The sequence below is a fragment of the Lissotriton helveticus genome, chromosome 6 (genome assembly GCF_964261635.1).
Source record: "Lissotriton helveticus chromosome 6, aLisHel1.1, whole genome shotgun sequence".
NCBI classification, from domain to species: Eukaryota; Metazoa; Chordata; class Amphibia; order Caudata; family Salamandridae; genus Lissotriton; species Lissotriton helveticus.
The window spans coordinates 2,103,297,520-2,103,322,890 of record NC_136067.1 but is presented as its reverse complement, the minus strand read 5'-3'; the positions used below and the strand labels follow the sequence as shown (position 1 = coordinate 2,103,322,890).

Below are 25,371 nucleotides of genomic sequence, written 5' to 3'. Positions count from 1 at the left end.
CTCCCCCCCAGGGGGCCCCATAGAATCGTTCACCTTCTGCCCCTCCCCCCAGGGGGCCCCATAGAACCCTTCCCCTCCTGCCCCTCCCCCCGGGGGCCCCATAGAATCCTTCACACCTCTGCCCCCCCCAGGGGGGCCCAGAGAGTCCTTCACCTCTGCCCCTCCCCCCAGGGGGCCCCATAGAATCCTTTACCTCTGCCCCCCCCCCAGGGGGCCCATAGAGTCCTTCACCTCTGCCCCCCCCCCACAGAGGGCCACATAGAACCCTTCACCTGCCCCCCCCTCTCCCCGGGTGTCCAGTCAGGGTCTGGTTCACCTCTCTCTGGTGCTCGTGAAATCCCATAAACACAGACAGTGATGACGCTGCCCTCACCCCTGACCCGGGGATCCTGCTCTGACTGCGGCAAACATGGGGTCAGGGGTCAGCTGTCAGGACAACACACTGGTCCCTGAGCGCATGTGCAGACCCCTACAGGAAGCAGTCAGGGTATCATACTGGTCGCACTGCGCATGCGGAGACCCCGGCGGGCCTCTTTCAAGGTATCATACAGGCCGTGCTGCGCATGCGCAGGCCCTTGAACAGCGGTTTCCCTCTCAACTTGTAACGGAAGGTGCGCGCATGCGCAGTTATTAACAGTCGATCTTTTCACAAACGCGTAGCCGCCGTTGCGCATGCGCAGATCTACACTCACGACCTGCAGTGCGCTCACTTCCCCATAAATACGTAGCCAGTGGGTGGCGCATGCGCAGATCCGCTTTCACGACCTCCGGAAGTGACGTCCTCCGTAGCTGCAGCCAAGAAGTGCACTCGCAGACAGCGGAGCTGCAGCCCCGGGGGCGCCTCGAAGCGGAGGCTTCATCTGCAGGCGCTGTGAGGCTGGTGAGTCAGAGGGGGGGCTGAGGAGAGGGGCAGAGGGGGGGGCTCATCTCTGTCATCGACCCTCACCCCTCAGCATTGACCCCTCAGACCCTGTGTTGACTCCTGGAGGCGCCTCGAGGCTTTTGCAAGAAAGAGTTCATCAGCCATTCGTGAATTCTGTATCTCTGTCCTCAGAGCACAGGCCCTGAACAAGCATTGACAAAACCAATAGCTGTCACCCATGCACAATCTCCTGGCTTTGCCAATGTTTGTTTGTTTGTTTGTTTAATGCTTGTAAAAGAGAGGAGATCTGCTGAATTTCTCAAATGGAACGGCAGATCATTCCAGGCCTTAGATGCGCAGGCGATGAAACTCCTAGCTCCCCAACGGGCTCTTTTAAATATAGGAACTAGGACTTGTCTTGCTCCTGTGGACCGAAGAGTCCTTCCTGGAACATACCATTTGAATCTTTGCCTCAGTTGGTCGGGCCTATTCCATTGAGGGCTTTAAATGCCATACAGAGGCCCATAAAGCGTACCCTTTCTTTCACAGGGAGCCAGTGTAGTTGTATTAGTTCTTTTTTGACAAAATGTAGGTGTCCCTGTTAACAACCTGGCCGCCGAGTTTTGCACGATCTGAAGCCTGTTAATGTGCTGTTTTTGGGCGTTCAGACAGAGGCTGTTGCAATAATCCAGACGGGCCATAACAAGTGCCGTGGCCACCGTCCTGAGACTTTCTTCTGGAAGATAAAGCTTTATTTTTCTTATGATTCTGAGTATCAGAAAACAAGCTGACACCACCGTGCTTATGTGGTCACTAAACGTAAGTTTGTTATGCACGAACACCCACAGATTTGTAGCTTGCTGGAATCAGGGCAAATACCAAAATCTTCGGGTCACCAGTCTGGTGTCCATGGGTGTGGGTTATTCCTGAATATGATGACCTCTCTTTTGCTTGAATTTAGTTTCAAGCAGTTGGTCGACATCCAATCCTGAGATGGCTTTCATACAATCATGAAAACGTGCCCCAGTTTCCTTTTCCTCCACATTAACACAATTTAAGTGTCGTCTGCATATGAGGTGAGTTGGAAGCCAAAGGATCTTATCAAACATGCCAGAGTTATCATGTAAATATTAAAAAGTGTTGGGCTTAACGGTGAGCCGTGAGGCACCCCACAAGAATCAGGAAACGGCTTTGACTTGTTGTCCAGATCAACTGTTTGTGTTCTTTCAGATAGAAAGGACTGCAGGAGGTTCCAAGCATCAACCTGTACCCCTGCTTCAGACAGCCGGTCCATCGGAACTTCATGATGGACCGTGTCAAAGGCCGCTGACAAATCTAGCATAATCAGTATTGCCTTGCCTCCACAGTCCAAGGCCTCCCTCACTTCCTCCGTAGATTTAATTAAAGCCAGCTCCGTGCTGTGTTCACCTCTAAACCTGTATTGAGATTGGTCGAGTAGATTATTGATTTGGATAAATACACTGAGCTGGGAATTCATAGCTTTTTCAGCATTTTTTGCAAGAAGCGGAAGCCATGAAATTGGCCTATAACTACTTGGGTCCTTAGGAACCAGAGTTGTTTTTTTTAATGGGGGGAGTATAGAGGCCTTCTTTCAGTCCCTGGGAAATATGCCGGTGGTGAATATGGTGTTGAGCAAAGGGGTAAGAGCTGACCCTTTGACTTCCGGAATTAATTTCAATACAAACGCCGGACATGGGTCCAGGGAAGACCCTGATCGCATAGAGTTCAAAAGATTGATTGACTCTTATATTTCTAGCAATGAGAATTTATCTAAAACTGGTGTAGGGTGGGTCTATTAGGTTCTATTTTAGGTGGCTGCACTTTTTCACCTTTTTGGGCTAAAGTGAATGTAGAAAAAATACATTCTACATTTTGTTAGAAAATAGGAGCCAATTTTTCGCACAATTCAGGACTACTTAAGCTCTTAGGGGCTGGTGCGGCAAGTTTAGTAATCGTTTTAAAGAGTTCTTTGAAATTGGAATTAGCTTGAGAAATTTGTTCTGTAAAAACTTCTTTTTTGTTTCCAGCAATAGTTCCTTATAGATTCTGAGACTTTGCTTATAAATTTCTATATCCTTACTCTTATACCCTTTCCTCCATGCCCATTCTAATATTTTACAGGCTGTTTCAGGTTTTTAAAAATCATCTGAGTACCAGGGGTCTGAGGGTTGGGCCCGTTTATGGGTTCAATGTTTAACCGGAACTACTTTATTGCATGCTGTGTCTATCTAATCTGTATAGGCCGACGTAGCCTCGTCCACCCGAGAGGGGAGAGGGCACATGGTTCTCTTTAGTGCTCCTTCTAATGCTAAACAATCTGCATTTTTCCAGGCTCTTTTTGCAATCTTCCTTATGGGTTCAGGTCTGGGTTGAAGGCCTTTTGAATCCTTCAGGTCAAATAAAATGGCACTGTGATCGGACCACGACAATGGAAGTACCACAGTGTCAGCATATTACAGGACTGTATTGTATATGGATAGCTCAGTAGGTTAATGCGCCTCCGGCAAAGAGTCTGCCATCATATTACAGGACTGTATTTTATATGGAGAGCTCAGTGGGTTAATGTACCTCCTGCAGAAAGTCTGGCAGCATATTACACGACTGTATTTTATATGGTTAGCTCAGTCAGTGGGTTAATGTACCTCCTGCAGAGAGTCTACCAGCATATTACAGGACTGTATTTTATATGGGTAGCTCAGTTGGTTAATGTGCCTCCTGCTGAGAGTCTGCCAGCATATTACAAGACTGTATTTTATATGGATAGTTCAGTGGGTTAATGTGCCTCCTGCAAAGAGTCTGTCAGCATATTACAGGACTGTATTTTATATGGATAGCTCAGTAGGTTATTGCACCTCCTGCAGAAAGTCTGCTACATATTACAGGACTGTATTTTATACGGATATCTCAGTGGGTTAATGTGCCTGCTGCAGAGAGTCTGTCAGCATATTACAGGACTGTATTTTATATGGATAGCTCAGTAGGTTATTGCACCTCCTGTAAGGAGTCTGTCAGCATATTACAGGACTGTATTTTATATGGATAGTTCAGTGTGTTAATGCGCCTCCTGACTAGGATCTGCCAGCATATTACAGGACTGTATTTTATATGGAGAGCTCAGTGGGTTAATGCGCCTCCTGCAGAGAGTCTGCCAGCATATTAAAAGACTGTATTTTACATGGATAGTTCAGTGGGTTAACGTGCCTCCTGCCTAGAGTCTGCCAGCATATTACAGGACTGTATTTTATAAGGATAGCTCAGTGGGTTAATGCACCCCCTGCAGAGAATTTCCAGCATACTATAAGACTGTATTATATATGGATAGCTCAGTGGGTTAATGCGCCTCCTGCAGAGAGTGTGCTACATATTATAGGACTGTATTTTATACGGATGTCTCAGTGGGTTAATGTGCCTGCTGCAGAGTCCGCCAGCATATTACAAGACTGTATTTTATATGGATAGTTCAGTGGGTTAACGCGCCTCCTGCCTAGAGTCTGCCAGAATATTACAGGACTGTATTTTATATGGATGGCTCAGTGGGTTAATGTGCCTCCTGCAGAGAGTCTGTCAGCATACTACAGGACTGTATTTTATATAGATAGCGCAGTGGGTTAATGTGCCTCCTGCAGAGAGTCTGTCAGCATACTACAGGACTGTATTTTATATGGATAGCGCAGTGGGTTAATGCGCCTCCTGCAGACAGTCTGCCAGCATACTACCAGACTGTATTTTATATGGGTAGCTCAGTAGGTTAATGCACCTCCTGCACAGAGTCGGCTGCATATTACAGGACTGTATTTTATATGGATAGTTCAGTGGGTTAACGCGCCTCCTGCCTAGAGTCTGCCAGCATATTACAGGACTGTATTTTATATTGATAGCTCAGTAGGTTATTGCACCTCCTGCAGACAGTCTGCTACATATTACAGGACTGTATTTTATACGGATATCTCAGTGGGTTAATGTGCCTGCTGCAGAGAGTCTGTCAGCATATTACATGACTGTATTTTATATGGATAGCTCAGTAGGTTATTGCACCTCCTGTAAGGAGTCTGTCAGCATATTACAGGACTGTATTTTATATGGAGAGCTCAGTGGGTTAATGCGCCTCCTGCAGAGAGTCTGCCAGCATATTACAGGACTGTATTTTATATGGATAGCTCAGTGGGTAATGCGCCTCCTGCAGAGAGTCTGCTGCATATTACAGGACTGTATTTTATACGGAAAGCTCAGTGGGTTAATGAGCCTCCTGCAGAGAGTCTGTCAGCATCTTACAGGACTGTATTTTACATGGATAGTTCAGTGGGTTAACGCGCCTCCTGCCTAGAGTCTGCCAGCATATTACAGGACTGTATTTTATATGGATAGCTCAGTGGGTTAATGCACCCCCTGCAGAGAATCTCCAGCATACTATAAGACTGTATTATATATGGATAGCTCAGTGGGTTAATGCGCCTCCTGCAGAGAGTGTGCTACATATTACAGGACTGTATTTTATACGGATGTCTCAGTGGGTTAATGTGCCTGCTGCAGAGAGTGTGCTACATATTACAGGACTGTATTTTATACAGATGTCTCAGTGGGTTAATGTGCCTGCTGCAGAGAGTCTCTCAGCATATTACAGGACTGTATTTTATATGGAGAGCTCAGTGGGTTAATGCGCCTCCTGCAGAGAGTCTGTCAGCATATTACAGGACTGTATTTTATATAGATAGTTCAGTGGGTTAATGTGCCTCCTGCAGAGAGTTTGTCAGCATATTACAGAATCAAACTGTATTTTATACGGATAGCTCAGTGGGTTAATGCGCCTCCTGCAGAGAGTCTGTCAGCATATTACAGGACTGTATTTTATATGGCTAGCTCAGTGGGTTAATGCGCCTCCTGCAGAGAGTCTGTCAGCATATTACAGAACTGTATTTTATATGGATAGCTCAGTGGGTTATTGTGCCTCCTGCTGAGAGTCTGTCAGCATATTACAGGACTGTATTTTATATGGATAGCTCAGTTGGTTAATGTGCCTCCTGCTAAGAGTCTGCCAGCATATTACAAGACTGTATTTTATATGGATAGTTCAGTGGGTTAATGTGCCTCCTGCAAAGAGCCTGTCAGCATATTACAGCTCAGTGGGTTAATGCTTCCTGTAAAGAGTCTATCAGCATAGTACAGGACTGTATTTTATATTGATAGCTCAGTAGGTTATTGCACCTCCTGCAGACAGTCGGCTACATATTACAGGACTGTATTTTATACGGATAGCTCAGTGGGTTAATGCGCCTCCTGCAGAGAGTCTGTCAGCATATTACAGGACTGTATTTTATATGGATAGCTCAGTTGGTTAATGTGCCTCCTGCTGAGAGTCTGCCAGCATATTACAAGACTGTATTTTATATGGATAGTTCAGTGGGTTAATGTGCCTCCTGCAAAGAGCCTGTCAGCATATTACAGGACTGTATTTTACATGGATAGTTCAGTGGGTTAACGCGCCTCCTGCCTAGAGTCTGCCAGCATATTACAGGACTGTATTTTATATGGATAGCTCAGTGGGTTAATGCGCCTCCTGCAGAGAGTGTGCTACATATTACAGGACTGTATTTTATACGGATGTCTCAGTGGGTTAATGTGCCTGCTGCAGAGAGTGTGCTACATATTAAAGGACTGTATTTTATACAGATGTCTCAGTGGGTTAATGTGCCTGCTGCAGAGAGTCTCTCAGCATATTACAGGACTGTTTTTCATATGGATAGCTCAGTGGGTTAATGTGCCTCCTGCAGAGAGTTTGTCAGCATATTACAGGACTGTATTTTATATGGAGAGCTCAGTGGGTTAATGCGCCTCCTGCAGAGAGTCTGTCAGCATATTACAGGACTGTATTTTATATAGATAGTTCAGTAGGTTAATGTGCCTCCTGCAGAGAGTTTGTCAGCATATTACAGGACTGTATTTTTATAGATAGTTCAGTAGGTTATTGTGCCTCCTGCAGAGAGTTTGTCAGCATATTACATGACTGTATTTTATATGGAGAGCTCAGTGGGTTAATGCGCCTCCTGCAGAGAGTCTGTCAGCATATTACAGAACTGTATTTTATATGGGGAGCTCAGTGGGTTAATGCGCCTCCTGCACAGAGAGTCTGTCAGCATATTACAGGACTGTAATTTATATAGATAGTTCAGTGGGTTAATGTGCCTCCTGCAGAGAGTTTGTCAGCATATTACAGGACTGTATTTTATATGGAGAGCTCAGTGGGTTAATGCGCCTCCTGCAGAGAGTCTGTCAGCATATTACAGGACTGTATTTTATATAGATAGTTCAGTAGGTTAATGTGCCTCCTGCAGAGAGTTTGTCAGCATATTACAAGACTGTATTTTACATGGATAGTTCAGTGGGTTAACGCGCCTCCTGCCTAGAGTCTGCCAGCATATTACAGGACTGTATTATATATGGATAGCTCAGTGGGTTAATGCGCCTCCTGCAGAGAGTGTGCTACATATTACAGGACTGTATTTTATACGGATGTCTCAGTGGGTTAATGTGCCTGCTGCAGAGAGTGTGCTACATATTACAGGACTGTATTTTATACAGATGTCTCAGTGGGTTAATGTGCCTGCTGCAGAGAGTCTCTCAGCATATTACAGGACTGTTTTTCATATGGATAGCTCAGTGGGTTAATGTGCCTCCTGCAGAGAGTTTGTCAGCATATTACAGGACTGTATTTTATATGGAGAGCTCAGTGGGTTAATGCGCCTCCTGCAGAGAGTGTGCTACATATTACAGGACTGTATTTTATACGGATGTCTCAGTGGGTTAATGTGCCTCCTGCAGAGAGTTTGTCAGCATATTACAGAATCAAACTGTATTTTATACGGATAGCTCAGTGGGTTAATGCGCCTCCTGCAGAGTCTGTCAGCATATTACAGAACTGTATTTTATATGGATAGCTCAGTGGGTTATTGTGCCTCCTGCTGAGAGTCTGTCAGCATATTACAGGACTGTATTTTATATGGATAGCTCAGTTGGTTATTGCACCTCCTGCAGACAGTCGGCTACATATTACAGGACTGTATTTTATACGGATATCTCAGTGGGTTAATGTGCCTGCTGCAGAGAGTCTGTCAGCATATTACAGGACTGTATTTTATATAGATAGTTCAGTGGGTTAATGTGCCTCCTTCAGAGAGTTTGTCAGCATATTACAGAATCAAACTGTATTTTATACGGATAGCTCAGTGGGTTAATGCGCCTCCTGCAGAGAGTCTGTCAGCATATTACAGGACTGTATTTTATATGGATAGTTCAGTGTATTAATGCGTCTCCTGACTAGGATCTGCCAGCATATTACAGGACTGTATTTTATATGGATAGCTCAGTGGGTTAATGTGCCTCCTGCAGAGAGTCTGTCAGCATATTACAGGACTGTATTTTATATGGATAGTTCTGTGTATTAATGTGCCTCCTGCAGAGAGTCTGTCAGCATATTACAGGACTGTATTTTATATGGAGAGCTCAGTGGGTTAATGCGCCTCCTGCAGAGTCTGCCAGCATATTACAAGACTGTATTTTATATGGATAGTTCAGTGGGTTAACGCGCCTCCTGCCTAGAGTCTGCCAGCATATTACAGGACTGTATTTTATATGGATAGCTCAGTGGGTTAATGCACCCCCTGCAGAGAATCTCCAGCATACTATAAGACTGTATTATATATGGATAGCTCAGTGGGTTAATGCGCCTCCTGCAGAGAGTGTGCTACATATTACAGGACTGTATTTTATACGGATGTCTCAGTGGGTTAATGTGCCTGCTGCAGAGAGTGTGCTACATATTACAGGACTGTATTTTATACAGATGTCTCAGTGGGTTAATGTGCCTGCTGCAGAGAGTCTCTCAGCATATTACAGGACTGTTTTTCATATGGATAGCTCAGTGGGTTAATGTGCCTCCTGCAGAGAGTTTGTCAGCATATTACAGGACTGTATTTTATATGGAGAGCTCAGTGGGTTAATGCGCCTCCTGCAGAGAGTCTGTCAGCATATTACAGGACTGTATTTTATATAGATAGTTCAGTAGGTTAATGTGCCTCCTGCAGAGAGTTTGTCAGCATATTACAGGACTGTATTTTTATAGATAGTTCAGTAGGTTATTGTGCCTCCTGCAGAGAGTTTGTCAGCATATTACATGACTGTATTTTATATGGAGAGCTCAGTGGGTTAATGTGCCTGCTGCAGAGAGTCTCTCAGCATATTACAGGACTGTTTTTCATATGGATAGCTCAGTGGGTTAATGTGCCTCCTGCAGAGAGTCTGTCAGCATATTACAGAACTATATTTTATATGGGGAGCTCAGTGGGTTAATGCGCCTCCTGCACAGAGAGTCTGTCAGCATATTACAGGACTGTAATTTATATAGATAGTTCAGTGGGTTAATGTGCCTCCTGCAGAGAGTTTGTCAGCATATTACAGGACTGTATTTTATATAGAGAGCTCAGTGGGTTAATGCGCCTCCTGCAGAGAGTCTATCAGCATATTACAGGACTGTATTTTATATAGATAGTTCAGTAGGTTAATGTGCCTCCTGCAGAGAGTTTGTCAGCATATTACAGGACTGTATTTTATATGGATACCCCAGTGGGTTAATGCACCTCCTGCAGAGAGTCTCTCAGCATATTACAGGACTGTTTTTCATATGGATAGCTCAGTGGGTTAATGCGCCTCCTGCAGAGAGTCTGTCAGCATATTACAGGACTGTATTTTATATAGATAGTTCAGTAGGTTAATGTGCCTCCTGCAGAGAGTTTGTCAGCATATTACAGGACTGTATTTTATATGGAGAGCTCAGTGGGTTAATGCGCCTCCTGCAGAGAGTCTGTCAACATATTACAGAACTGTATTTTTTATGGAGAGCTCAGTGGGTTAATGCACCTCCTGCACAGAGAGTCTGTCAGCATATTACAGGACTGTATTTTATACAGATGTCTCAGTGGGTTAATGTGCCTCCTGCAGAGAGTCTGTCAGCATATTACAGGACTGTATTTTATATGGCTAGCTCAGTGGGTTAATGCGCCTCCTGTAGAGAGTCTGTCAGCATATTACAGAACTGTATTTTAAACGGATAGCTCAGTGGGTTAATGCTTCCTGTAAAGAGTCTATCAGCATAGTACAGGACTGTATTTTATATTGATAGCTCAGTAGGTTATTGCACCTCCTGCAGACAGTCGGCTACATATTACAGGACTGTATTTTATACGGATATCTCAGTGGGTTAATGTGCCTGCTGCAGAGAGTCTGTCAGCATATTACAGGACTGTATTTTATATAGATAGTTCAGTGAGTTAATGCGCCTCCTGCAAGAGCATGTCAGCATATTACAGGACTGTATTTTATATGGATAGTTCTGTGTATTAATGCGTCTCCTGACTAGGATCTGCCAGCATATTACAGGACTGTATTTTATATGGAGAGCTCAGTGGGTTAATGCGCCTCCTGCAGAGAGTCTGCCAGCATATTACAAGATTGTATTTTATATGGATAGTTCAGTGGGTTAATGTGCCTCCTGCAAGAGCCTGTCAGCATATTACAGGACTGTATTTTATATGGATAGTTCTGTGTATTAATGCGTCTCCTGACTAGGATCTGCCAGCATATTACAGGACTGTATTTTATATGGAGAGCTCAGTGGGTTAATGCGCCTCCTGCAGAGAGTCTGCCAGCATATTACAAGACTGTATTTTACATGGATAGTTCAGTGGGTTAACGCGCCTCCTGCCTAGAGTCTGCCAGCATATTACAGGACTGTATTTTATATGGATAGCTCAGTGGGTTAATGCACCCCCTGCAGAGAATCTCCAGCATACTATAAGACTGTATTATATATGGATAGCTCAGTGGGTTAATGCGCCTCCTGCAGAGAGTGTGCTGCATATTACAGGACTGTATTTTATACGGATGTCTCAGTGGGTTAATGTGCCTACTGCAGAGAGTGTGCTACATATTAAAGGACTGTATTTTATACAGATGTCTCAGTGGGTTAATGTGCCTGCTGCAGAGAGTCTCTCAGCATATTACAGGACTGTTTTTCATATGGATAGCTCAGTGGGTTAATGTGCCTCCTGCAGAGAGTTTGTCAGCATATTACAGGACTGTATTTTATATGGAGAGCTCAGTGGGTTAATGCGCCTCCTGCAGAGAGTCTGTCAGCATATTACAGGACTGTATTTTATATAGATAGTTCAGTAGGTTAATGTGCCTCCTGCAGAGAGTTTGTCAGCATATTACAGGACTGTATTTTTATAGATAGTTCAGTAGGTTATTGTGCCTCCTGCAGAGAGTTTGTCAGCATATTACATGACTGTATTTTATATGGAGAGCTCAGTGGGTTAATGCGCCTCCTGCAGAGAGTCTGTCAGCATATTACAGAACTGTATTTTATATGGGGAGCTCAGTGGGTTAATGCGCCTCCTGCACAGAGAGTCTGTCAGCATATTACAGGACTGTAATTTATATAGATAGTTCAGTGGGTTAATGTGCCTCCTGCAGAGAGTTTGTCAGCATATTACAGGACTGTATTTTATATGGAGAGCTCAGTGGGTTAATGCGCCTCCTGCAGAGAGTCTGTCAGCATATTACAGGACTGTATTTTATGTAGATAGTTCAGTAGGTTAATGTGCCTCCTGCAGAGAGTTTGTCAGCATATTACAGGACTGTATTTTATATGGAGAGCTCAGTGGGTTAATGCGCCTCCTGCAGAGAGTCTGTCTACATATTACAGAACTGTATTTTTTATGGAGAGCTCAGTGGGTTAATGCACCTCCTGCACAGAGAGTCTGTCAGCATATTACAGGACTGTATTTTATATAGATAGTTCAGTGGGTTAATGTGCCTCCTGCAGAGAGTTTGTCAGCATATTACAGAATCAAACTGTATTTTATACGGATAGCTCAGTGGGTTAATGCGCCTCCTGCAGAGAGTCTGTCAGCATATTACAGGACTGTATTTTATATGGCTAGCTCAGTGGGTTAATGCGCCTCCTGCAGAGAGTCTGTCAGCATATTACAGAACTGTATTTTAAACGGATAGCTCAGTGGGTTAATGCTTCCTGTAAAGAGTCTATCAGCATAGTACAGGACTGTATTTTATATTGATAGCTCAGTAGGTTATTGCACCTCCTGCAGACAGTCGGCTATATCTTACAGGACTGTATTTTATATAGATAGTTCAGTGGGTTAATGTGCCTCCTGCAGAGAGTTTGTCAGCATATTACAGAATCAAACTGTATTTTATACGGATAGCTCAGTGGGTTAATGCGCCTCCTGCAGAGAGTCTGTCAGCATATTACAGGACTGTATTATATATGGCTAGCTCAGTGGGTTAATGCGCCTCCTGCAGAGAGTCTGTCAGCATATTACAGAACTGTATTTTATATGGATAGCGCAGTGGGTTATTGCACCTCCTGCAGACAGTCGGCTACATATTACAGGACTGTATTTTATACGGATATCTCAGTGGGTTAATGTGCCTGCTGCAAAGAGCCTGTCAGCATATTACAGCTCAGTGGGTTAATGCTTCCTGTAACGAGTCTATCAGCATAGTACAGGACTGTATTTTATATTGATAGCTCAGTAGGTTATTGCACCTCCTGCAGACAGTCGGCTACATATTACAGGACTGTATTTTATACGGATATCTCAGTGGGTTAATGTGCCTGCTGCAGAGAGTCTGTCAGCATATTACAGGACTGTATTTTATATAGATAGTTCAGTGGGTTAATGTGCCTCCTGCAGAGAGTTTGTCAGCATATTACAGAATCAAACTGTATTTTATACGGATAGCTCAGTGGGTTAATGCGCCTCCTGCAGAGAGTCTGTCAGCATATTACAGGACTGTATTTTAAATGGATAGCTCAGTTGGTTAATGTGCCTCCTGCTGAGAGTCTGCCAGCATATTACAAGACTGTATTTTATATGGATAGTTCAGTGGGTTAATGCGCCTCCTGCAGAGAGTCTGCCAGCATATTACAGGACTGTATTTTATATGGATAGTTCAGTGTATTAATGCGTCTCCTGACTAGGATCTGCCAGCATATTACAGGACTGTATTTTATATGGATAGCTCAGTGGGTTAATGCACCCCCTGCAGAGAATCTCCAGCATACTATAAGACTGTATTATATATGGATAGCTCAGTGGGTTAATGCGCCTCCTGCAGAGAGTGTGCTACATATTACAGGACTGTATTTTATACGGATGTCTCAGTGGGTTAATGTGCCTGCTGCAGAGAGTGTGCTACATATTACAGGACTGTATTTTATACGGATGTCTCAGTGGGTTAATGTGCCTGCTGCAGAGAGTGTGCTACATATTACAGGACTGTATTTTATACAGATGTCTTAGTGGGTTAATGTGCCTGCTGCAGAGAGTCTCTCAGCATATTACAGGACTGTTTTTCATATGGATAGCTCAGTGGGTTAATGTGCCTCCTGCAGAGAGTTTGTCAGCATATTACAGGACTGTATTTTATATGGAGAGCTCAGTGGGTTAATGCACCTCCTGCACAGAGAGTCTGTCAGCATATTACAGGACTGTATTTTATATAGATAGTTCAGTGGGTTAATGTGCCTCCTGCAGAGAGTTTGTCAGCATATTACAGAATCAAACTGTATTTTATACGGATAGCTCAGTGGGTTAATGCGCCTCCTGCAGAGAGTCTGTCAGCATATTACAGGACTGTATTTTATATGGCTAGCTCAGTGGGTTAATGCGCCTCCTGCAGAGAGTCTGTCAGCATATTACAGAACTGTATTTTAAACGGATAGCTCAGTGGGTTAATGCTTCCTGTAAAGAGTCTATCAGCATAGTACAGGACTGTATTTTATATTGATAGCTCAGTAGGTTATTGCACCTCCTGCAGACAGTCGGCTACATATTACAGGACTGTATTTTATACGGATATCTCAGTGGGTTAATGTGCCTGCTGCAGAGAGTCTGTCAGCATATTACAGGACTGTATTTTATATAGATAGTTCAGTGGGTTAATGTGCCTCCTGCAGAGAGTTTGTCAGCATATTACAGAATCAAACTGTATTTTATACGGATAGCTCAGTGGGTTAATGCGCCTCCTGCAGAGAGTCTGTCAGCATATTACAGGACTGTATTTATATGGCTAGCTCAGTGGGTTAATGCGCCTCCTGCAGAGAGTCTGTCAGCATATTACAGAACTGTATTTTATATGGCTAGCTCAGTGGGTTATTGTGCCTCCTGCTGAGAGTCTGTCAGCATATTACAGGACTGTATTTTATATGGATAGCTTAGTTGGTTAATGTGCCTCCTGCTGAGAGTCTGCCAGCATATTACAAGACTGTATTTTATATGGATAGTTCAGTGGGTTAATGTGCCTCCTGCAAAGAGCCTGTCAGCATATTACAGGACTGTATTTTATATGGATAGTTCAGTGTGTTAATGCGTCTCCTGACTAGGATCTGCCAGCATATTACAGGACTGTATTTTATATGGAGAGCTCAGTGGGTTAATGCGCCTCCTGCCTAGAGTCTGCCAGCATATTACAGGACTGTATTTTATATGGATAGCTCAGTGGGTTAATGCACCCCCTGCAGAGAATCTCCAGCATACTATAAGACTGTATTATATATGGATAGCTCAGTTGGTAATGCGCCTCCTGCAGAGAGTGTGCTACATATTACAGGACTGTATTTAATACGGATGTCTCAGTGGGTTAATGTGCCTGCTGCAGAGAGTGTGCTACATATTACAGGACTGTATTTTATACAGATGTCTCAGTGGGTTAATGTGCCTGCTGCAGAGAGTCTCTCAGCATATTACAGGACTGTTTTTCATATGGATAGCTCAGTGGGTTAATGTGCCTCCTGGAGAGAGTTTGTCAGCATATTACAGGACTGTATTTTATATGGAGAGCTCAGTGGGTTAATGCGCCTCCTGCAGAGAGTCTGTCAGCATATTACAGGACTGTATTTTATATAGATAGTTCAGTAGGTTAATGTGCCTCCTGCAGAGAGTTTGTCAGCATATTACAGGACTGTATTTTTATAGATAGTTCAGTAGGTTATTGTGCCTCCTGCAGAGAGTTTGTCAGCATATTACATGACTGTATTTTATATGGAGAGCTCAGTGGGTTAATGCGCCTCCTGCAGAGAGTCTGTCAGCATATTACAGAACTGTATTTTATATGGGGAGCTCAGTGGGTTAATGCGCCTCCTGCACAGAGAGTCTGTCAGCATATTACAGGACTGTAATTTATATAGTTAGTTCAGTGGGTTAATGTGCCTCCTGCAGAGAGTTTGTCAGTATATTACAGGACTGTATTTTATATGGAGAGCTCAGTGGGTTAATGCGCCTCCTGCAGAGAGTCTGTCAGCATATTACAGGACTGTATTTTATATAGATAGTTCAGTAGGTTAATGTGCTTCCTGCGGAGAGTTTGTCAGCATATTACAGGACTGTATTTTATATGGAGAGCTCAGTGGGTTAATGCGCCTCCTGCAGAGAGTCTGTCAGCATATTACAGGACTGTATTTTATATAGATAGTTCAGTGGGTTAATGTGCCTCCTGCAGAGAGTTTGTCAGCATATTACAGAATCAAACTGTATTTTATACGGATAGCTCAGTGGGTTAATGCGCCTCCTGCAGAGAGTCTGTCAGCATATTACAGGACTGTATTTTATATGGCTAGCTCAGTGGGTTAATGCGCCTCCTGCAGAGAGTCTGTCAGCATATTACAGAACTGTATTTTAAACGGATAGCTCAGTGGGTTAATGCTTCCTGTAAAGAGTCTATCAGCATAGTACAGGACTGTATTTTATAGGGATAATTCAGTGAGTTGATGCTTCTACTGCAGAGAGTCTGCCGGCATATTAGAGGACTGTATTTTATATGGATAGCTCAGTGGGTTTACACGCCTCCTGCAGAGAGTCTGCCAGCATATTACAAGACTGTATTTTACAGGGATAGCTCAGTGGGTTACTTGGGTGTATAGACCACCAGGCACATCTGCAATTGCCCCTGCTTACATTAATAACCCCGCCCCCTTTGTATTCTGTGACCCCATTGGCCACCCGCTCCCGCCTCCCAGCTGCTCCTCCCTCCCCCTTAGCCTCAAATGGAGCCGGCGCGGCGTAGGCGAGTGTGACCTGACCCTAGGACACCCCCACGCCGCACGGGCCACCAGCTGTAGGCGCGTCTCGGCCCCAGCGCCACAGGTTCGTCCCTGACCTCGGTGCCCCCTTGCTGCTGCTCATTTTTTCCTCCCGCTGTTGCCCTCATCTTTGCCATTTCATAATTGTATTGTATTTAGTGTTTTCTGCTGACAGTAGTTTTTGCGTTTTTTGTCAATATTGTACCGCCGGTGTGACCGCTCCCCGCCGCTGCTCCCTCGCGGCCCCACCCCCTTTGTATTCTGTGACCCCATTGGCCGCCCGCTCCCATCTCCCAGCTGCTCCTCCCTCCCACTTCGCCTCAAATGGAGCCCGCGCGTACGCGCTGCGGTCACACGCAGCGGGCGTGCTGATTGTGCGCAGAGACCACGCCCAGCGCCAGGACCCCTGGTCCTCGACGATGCCAACGCACCCGACAAACTTATGACACCGCCACCCTCCACGCACTCAACGCCGGCCGAAACACCGCCTGCTACCAAGCCACCTCGAGGCACACACACGGACCCTTCACCTGCCAAGCCTGCCAATTCTAAATTAAGGCCTAACCCCACGTGGGCTACTAGGACTACAGTGCGCACTACTAAAATAACGTATAAACATTCAAAGAACTTTTCAAATTAATCCACAGTGTATTCGATACGTTTCATTTATTTAAATCATCAGTAGAATCCAAAAGACTGTTCATAGGATCAAATCATATAACATTTACAATATGCATTGTTTTTAGAATGTTTCATGAACCACCACCCAATGCATTTCGGGACGTTCTTGTCCCTTCGTCAGGGGTTCCAATTGTCAACTTAATAGAAAGACGAACGTCGTGGCTAAATGATCCGTGCAAAATCAAGAACGATGAAAACTCTCTCTATAAGCGAACCTATGCAGTCTGTCTATTACGAAGAATCCTCTGTACCTAAATGAAACGTATCGAATACACTGTGGATTAATTTGAAAAGTTCTTTGAATGTTTATACGTTATTTTAGTAGTGCGCACTGTAGTCCTAGCAGCCCACGTGGGGTTAGGCCTTAATTTAGAGTTCATTCACCAATGCTTGGCAGGCATTAATACAGAGCAGCACACATATCGGTAAAACTTGAGCAATTAGTTGAAAGTGTGCGACACCCAACCACATTTATTCATATAAGCCTGCCAATTCACCTGCCTCCGGACCTGCACCGCACCCGCCAAGCCGAGCACCAGCAACAACCACCTCAAGTGCATCCTCCTCAACACCCGCTCCGTCCACAGGCACGCCGTGGAACTCTGGAACCTCCTCGACACAACATCACCAGACGTCGCCTTCCTCACGGAAACATGGATGAACGCCTCCTCAGCCCCCTACATCGCCATAGCCATCCCGGATGGCTACAAGATCACCCTGAGGGACTGCGTCAACCAAACCGGAGGAGGCATCGCCATCGTCCACAGAAACACCAAACCGCATCACGACCAACTCCGACGACACCCTCACAAGAGGGTATACTCGGCCCGAATATTATAGTGGGCCCTGAGTTTCCCCTGCACCGTAGCAAGAGGGCGAAGGGTCTTTCAAGAAGGATTCTGCTTATGGGCAGTTTCCAGTGTCGCCAGTTCCGCCTCCAGCGCCTCCCTCTCCTCGCGCCGAAGCCTGTTCAGGGCGGAGTTCAGCGCAATGCACGTGCCCCGTGTCGTCGCCTTAAAGGCGTCCCATTGGGTGAAGACCGAGGTGTCTCCATCTTTGTTAAGCTAAAAAAACTCACCAATTTTTGCAGGATTCCTCATCCCGCGTAAGAGAGATAGGGAAGTACCATTTGCGGTGAGGGGATGACTCCGGGGCCCAGACCAAGCACGTCGCCAAAAGGCTATGATCAGACACCGAAAGCGGAAATATCTTGCTGTCCCGCAAGTCGCCCTGCAAAGACTGATGTAGAAAAATGTGGTCGAGACGTGAATATGTGTGGTGGACATGGGAATAGAACCTGTAATCCCTAGTGCGGGGGTGTAGGGAGCGCCAGCTATCAACAAGGCCCAGACTGATCAAAGTGTCGCGCAGTTCAGGGGAGAAGAGACCCGCCTCCGTCCTCTGCTGATGTGAGCAATCAAGACTTTTGTCCCAAACCAAATTAAAATCCCCCATCACTATCAACGCTCCCTCCCCAAAGTCCCCCACCACCCTCAGGCCTCAAGGAACCCATTCTGGCCCGCATTCGGTGCATAGACAACCACCCACGTGCAAAGCTTACCCAGGAGCATCCCCTTCACCATCAGCCACCGCCCCTCCTTGTCACCCCGCACCCCCATGGGTTGAAATTGAAGTTTAGAGCGGAACAAAAGCGCCACCCCCCGGTGCTTAGTAGTGGCAGAGGATTTGTAGATCAGGGGGTATTGCCTGTGCTTAAGTCTAGATTCATCTTTACGGGCCAAATGAGTCTCCTGCAGGCCCACCACATCTAAATGATGATCAAGAATATACTTCCATACTTTCTGACGCTTTTGAGGAGAATTAAGGCCTTTAACATTCCAGGAGCCTATTGTAACAGGCAACATTTAGTCAACGCCCCCCACCGCTCCAAACAGTGCCCCCCATAACGCCAGAATCAAACCAAACACACTGCAATCACACCAAATCCCCAGCCGCCACCACTGAGTCACCACCACGTCTTACTCCGTCTCCATCTTGGCCACGCCCCCTCCACATTGTTTTTAAGGTCGAAACGTCGTCGACAAACAGAAGCGAACCATTTTCCCAGCACATATCATTGTATATAGCTGCTGTTCACATGCTACAACTGTCCCAGCTCGCACAGAACATTTGGAGATGGGCCATTCCACAGAACATATATCTGTTGGCAGAGCACCTTCCAGGAGTTCACAATCAGATAGCAGATCTGTTGAGTCGGCAGACACAACAAATTCATGAATGGGAACTACATCCGCAGGTTCTTCAACCATTCTTTCACAAGCAGGGTCATCCAGACATAGATCTGTTCGCCACACACGAAAACGCAAAATGCCTAACCTTCGCCGCCAGGTTTCTACACCCGCTGTCCAAGGGCAATGCAATATGGATGAACTGGTCAGGAAGATTTGCATACGCTTTTCTGCCAATACCACTAATACCATTTGTAGTACGCAAGCTCAGACAACAGTCTCTCAAACTAATCCTAGTAGCTCCCACATGGGCACCCAACCATGGTTTACCACACTGCTAGAACTATCTGTAGTTCCACACCAAAAGCTACGACTAACTCCATCCCTGCTAACGCAGAACCATGGAGACATCCGACATCCAGACCCAAATCAACTGAATCTGGCAATCTGGCTCCTGAAGTCTTAGAGTTTGGTTATCTTAACCTACCACCAGACTGTATGAACATTATTAAAGAGGACGGGAGACCTACTACCAGAGCTTGTTATGCTGCTAAATGGAAGAGATTCACCATTTATTCAACAATAACCACATTGATCCCCTGGATGTCTCCATCCAGAATATTATGTGTTACCTTTTACATTTACAAAGGTGTAACTTAGTATATTCATCCATACGCCTGCACCTTGCAGCAATTGCAGCATATTTACAAAACAGACATCTGTCTCTTTTCAGAGTGCCTGCAATTAAAGCATTATGGAAGGATTAAAAAGAATCATCCCTTCCAGGTTGCCACCTTCTCCAGTATGGAACCTAAACGTTGTTCTTGCAAGACTCATGGGACCCCCTTTCGAGCCTTTACATAAATGTGAACTGCAATTCCTCACGTGGAAAACAGCTTTTCTTATTGCTATCACCTCTCTTAGAAGAGTAAGTGAAATACAAGCATTTACAATACAAGAACCATTTTTAAAACTACATCGTAACAAAGTGGTTTTAAGAACTAATCCAAAATTCCTTCCAAAAGTCAGAACTCCTTTTCATTTAAACCAATCTGTAGATTACCTGTGTTTTTCCAAAACCCAAACTCTGTAGCAGAAAGGGCTCTACACACATTAGATGTTAAAAGAGCTCTTCTCTACTATATAGATAGGACTAAGTCTTTTCGAAAAACAAAACAACTGTGTTTGTCTTTCTCTCCACCTCATAAAGGCAACCCCATCTCTAAAGGTGGGATTGCCAGGTGGATTGTAAAATGTATAAAAATATGCTATCAAAACACAAAACGTACATTAACAGTTCCTCCTAGAGCGCACTCAACAAGCAAACTAGGAACCTCTATGGCTTTCTTAGGAAACATCCCCCTAGAGGACATATGCAAGGCTGCAACATGGTCTACAACACACACCTTCACTAAACACTACTGTGTTGATGTGCAAGCCAACCAGAAAGCTGCAGTAGGCCAAGCTGTCCTTAAAACTCTCTTTCAAACTACTGCAACAGATACAGGTGACCGCCGCTAGGGGAGACACTGCTGCACAATCGATGCTAAGTGTACAATCTGTAGCTCATATGCCTCAAACAGAAAATGCTACTTACCAGTATGCATCTGTTCTTGGCATGTAGAGCTGCAGAGTTGTACACGCCCTCCCGCCTCCCCGGGACCTGTATCTGTTCCAGTTTTATCTTACCTAGATGCACACGCATGGACATCTTTTTTCTTTACTTCTACTAACTCCGTCATTTCCCATCATGGTGAAAACAATCTAAGGATGGAGCCGATGCCCACAGTCCCTATCGTCCAAGGGAGGAGTCACCTATCTCGTGACTACAAAGACTTCTTCCAAGATGACTACAACATGCGATCATCCAAGCCCACCACCAGGTGACGATCTAATGCTAAGTGTACATCTCTGCAGCTCTACATGCCAAGAACAGATGCATACTGGTAAGTAGCATTTTCCTTACTGGTAAAGTCAGATTTAACATTACTATTTTAGAAAAGCTACTTTTAGAAAGTGGACTTTTCTCTGCTTGTACTGCTCTTTGTGCCTTATACCCTGTCTCTAGTACACGTCTGGGCTAGGTGACCGACCCCTTTGTGTATTCCTTCTAGAGAGCCACAGACACTGCAAGGGTTGGGTGTGATTTAGCATCCATCTGCATCCCAATGGGTCTTTCTGGGCAGATGGGAGGAAGGGGCCCACTCTTACCCTTCACAGGGTAGTAGACTGTCCCCATATAAAGGAATGATTACTCCCTTTGGTAGTCTGGAGTGAGTGCCAGGATTGAAAGCGATACTGGTGTACTTCAAAACTACTCTTTGAAGTTTCCCTCACAAATAAGGCCCATTTGGACGTAAGTGCTGAGTCTCTGGCCCCATCACATCCGACTCTTTTGGATCTACATAGAACCGCTGTCAGAAGAACTGTGGTGCTACACAAAAGACTCAACTGGAGTCTTGGTTACTCCTTGAGTCCACAATCCACGATAGGAGGGCGTCAAGAAAGGATCATATGCCCTTGCTCTGCCTATGGCATCTTTACATTGAAAGTGTAATCTAGAATTTCTTCAGCACACTTGTCTATGTGGTGAATTAAATGTCTCATTAAATGCCAATAGAATTTCGTGATGGACCCACCATTTAAGCTTATCCAGTGTTTTTTTTTCTCCAACAGGTGAAATAAATGCAGTAATGAACAAAAAAAGTGAAGGAATTAATCATCAGTTGTGTAGGAAGTGATGTAAAAACAGTGCACCTTAAAATTTCTTCCATTGAAGGCTAATGCCTCGCCAAAGTCTTTCTACAGCAGAAAATCCAAACTGCCCAATGTGGTCTGTACTTGGCTCTTAGGGATCACCTGATAAACATTGACAAACTAACACACTGACATACTGAAGCAAGTCTGATAAGGTTCTCACTACGAAGGAAGAGATAACCTGGATCAGAAAGAACACACAGAAGAGAAACCGTTTGAATATCTAGAAAGTGGCAACGCATTTATTAGGGAGACAAAGCAAGTGCGACATCAGAAAGTTATACTGGAGAAGAACCATATTGATCGACTGACTGTGGAAAAGTTTTCTCTGCCGTGAAAGCCATAATGCAGCATCAGAATGTCCACGTAGAGGAGAAATCATATAAATATACAGAATGTGACAAAGCATTTATAACAATTGGACAGCTAAAGCGACATCAGAAAATCCACACTGGGGAGAAACCATATAAATGTACAGAATGTGACAAAACATTTGTAACAAATGGAGAGCTAAAGCAACATCTGAAAACCCACACTGGGGAGAGACCATATAAATGTACAGAATGTGACAAAGCATTTATAACAAATGGAGAGCTAAAGCGACATCACATGATCCACACTGGGGAGAAACCATATAAATGTACAGAATGTGACAAATCATTTATAACAAATAAAGATCTAAAACTACATCACATGATCCACACTGGGGAGAAACCATATAAATGTACAGAATGTGATAAGGCGTTTAAAACAAATGGATTGCTAAAGCAACATCTGAAATTCCACACTGGGGAGAAACCGTATAAATGTACAGAATGTGACAAAGCTTTTGTAATAAATGGAGAGCTAAAGCGACATCAGAAAATCCACACTGGGAAGAAACCACATCAATGTACAGAGTGTGACAAAGCATTCATTAGAAAGTCACATCTAAAGGAACATCAGAAAGGCCACACTGGGGAGAAACCATATCAATGTACAGAGTGTGACAAAGCATTCATTAGAAAGTCACGTCTAATGTTACATCAGAAACTCCACACTGGGGAGAAACCATATCAATGTACAGAGTGTGACAAAGCATTCATTAGAAAGTCACGTCTAATGGAACATTAGAAAATCCACACTGGGGAGATGCCATTTCAATGTACAGAGTGTGACAAAGCATTTCCTAGAAAGTCATATCTACTGGACCATCAGAAATTCCACACTGGGTGGAAACCATATCAATGTACAGAGTGTGACAAAGCATTCATTAAAAAGGCACGTCTAATGTTACATCAGAAAATCCACACTGGGGAGAAACCATATACATGTGCAGAATGTGAGAAGACATTCATTAGAAAGGAACAACTAATGTTACATCAGAAATTCCACACTGGGGAGAGACCATATAAATGTACAGAATGTGACAAAGCATTTATAACAAATGGAAACCTACAACAACATCAGAAAATCCACACTGGGCAGAGACCATATAAATGTACAGAATGTGATAAAGCATTTATAACAAATAAAGATCTAAAACGACATCACATAGTCCACACTGGGGAGAAACCATATAAATGTGAGAAGGCATTCATTAGAAAGGCACATCTAATGTTACATCAGAAATTCCACACTGGGTAGAAACCATATCAATGCACAGAATGTGGCAAAGCATGTATAACAAATCGACAGCTAAAGTAAAATCAAAAGGTCCAAACTGGGGAGAAACCATACCAATGTACAGAATGTGAAAAATCTTTTTTAATCAATTGAGAGCTGAAGCAACATTAGAAAATCTCCACCGGAGAGAGAACATTCAACTGCACTGAATGTGAGAAGGCATTTATTAGAAAGTAGCATCTTATGCAACATCAGATAGTCCACGTAGGAGAGAAACCCATGAATGTGCATAATGCAACAAGATATTTATTACTAGGCAAAGATAAATACTACATCAGAAATTCCACACGATATCAACTCAGGTGCTACTCTTATACAAAATTCAAGTGATATGTCTAATATTGCACCCATACCTCCTTCTCAATGTATGCTGGGAACTGTAGTTTAGCCATGTATTCAATTTGATGCCCATTCGGTCTCTCTCCTGGAGCAAAGCTCTAATCTGTTGTTTGCGATTGGTACAGTCATTACTCCAGAGTCTGGTCTCGATTCAAGGGGGCCAGAGAGCACTGAGGCCACAGATACATTTTATTCAGTTTCGGATCATTCATCAGCGGAGGAGGATCCGGAGTTTGATGCTGAACTTGAATGGTCCGACTACGACAGTGAATCAGGGGATTAGCGCCTTAGTGAGGCTTCTAAGGATGTGAATGCTGCGAGCGCTGTTAATACAGTTCAAAAAGCCCCCTGCCACAAGGGATTGATAAATACCGCCTGCCTACAGAATATAGTATTAGACCAAGCTGTAACGAACAGTGGAGCTACACCTGACAATCCCTATGGCTCGTCAACAGAAACCTCTGAGGAAGTTACCCTCTCAACAATTTACCAAACTATCATCACCCACAGCGAGGCTACAAGACAGGAGAACATTCGTACACAGGGGGCGTGCCGTAGAATGCAGAACTCCTTGCGCCGAGTGGTGAAAACATGTACTGACATTGCCTCCAGGGTTTGGGAAGCTGAGGAGCGGATTTTGGCGTTAGAGGATGCAGTGGTGGCCCAGAAAGAACTCACAACAGAGATTAAGGAACAACATAAGGATATCCTATGGAAGCTCACGGACTTAGAAAATCAGCAAGAAGAAACAACTTAAGAGTCTTAGGAATCGAAGAAAATATAGAAAGCGAAGATGTTAGGCAGTTCATAGTCGAGCTCTTTTTGGAGGCGTATCCAGAAGTTACACAATGGGACTGGAATTTAGCAATATAGCGGGCACACCGGTTTCCATTTTAGCAGCGGCAAACCTCAGCTTCTGGTACCAATAAAACCTTCCCACGCGCCATCCTGATATGCTTCAACAATTTTCTCGCACGTGAGAAAATATTTGATCTCGCCAGACCTGATAAAAAGCGGACTGCGAAGGGATGTCAATTTTTTGTGCAGCCTGATTTCTGTCCAGCTACAGTTGAGAGGTGGTGGCACCTTCGTCAGCTGATGCCCTTGTTCCAGGCTAAGGGTGCTCAAGCCTTTCTACTCTTTCCTTCTATGTTGAAAGTGATCTGTAAAGGTCAGACTAAATACTTTACATCAGAGATATTGGCCAAGGAGTTTCTTGGGACTATCTAGGTTGAACTGCCTTATTTAATTTAACTTGTTGCACTAAATTCGGATTGACTCGGGATGGGATGTGTGCTCACTTTGAAGATTAGTGACTTTAGATGACCTGACAGATAGTTTGCTAGATTTTCTCTCTTTGGCTTTTTTGTTTATCTGGCGGTCAGGTCTTCCGTAGTGCTTTAATGGAGGGGGGGGTCTCCGGTTCCGGGAGAAAGTGGGTCTCACCAACCTGACCATCAAAAGGACCATGGTCCTGTTGCTCTACATGGGGGGTGGGGGCGAGGGGTGTTGGGAAGGTGGGGGGTGGTTTCGGGGGAGGGTTTAGGGGGGTTCGGGGGTGGTGTTTTGGTGGCGGGGGCTCAAGAGGCTGTTTCTGTTTCTAGTATCTTTTTTGTGTTTAGGAAACATGATTGACGCGCTAATGACTCAAATATTGTCGACACTATGTATATTCTTGTTCAGAGGTCCAGTAATTTTTCTGT

The 25,371-nt window shown here is 44.4% G+C and overlaps 1 protein-coding gene across 1 annotated transcript; it reads left to right on the top strand.

Moving 5' to 3' along the window:
- Positions 1-775: 775 nt before the first annotated feature.
- On the top strand, positions 776-25,126 carry LOC144764058 (uncharacterized). Its single transcript, XM_078650210.1, has 2 exons — positions 776-880; positions 21,584-25,126. Exon 2 carries the CDS (start codon positions 22,010-22,012, stop codon positions 22,775-22,777), a length of 768 nt encoding a protein of 255 aa, XP_078506336.1. The 5' UTR covers positions 776-880; positions 21,584-22,009; the 3' UTR covers positions 22,778-25,126.
- Positions 25,127-25,371: the final 245 nt, after the last annotated feature.

Bases quoted from the DNA above. Each gene is read 5' to 3' on its own strand.
- LOC144764058 (XM_078650210.1), top strand. From the start codon at position 22,010: ATGCAGCATCAGAATGTCCACGTAGAGGAGAAATCATATAAATATACA.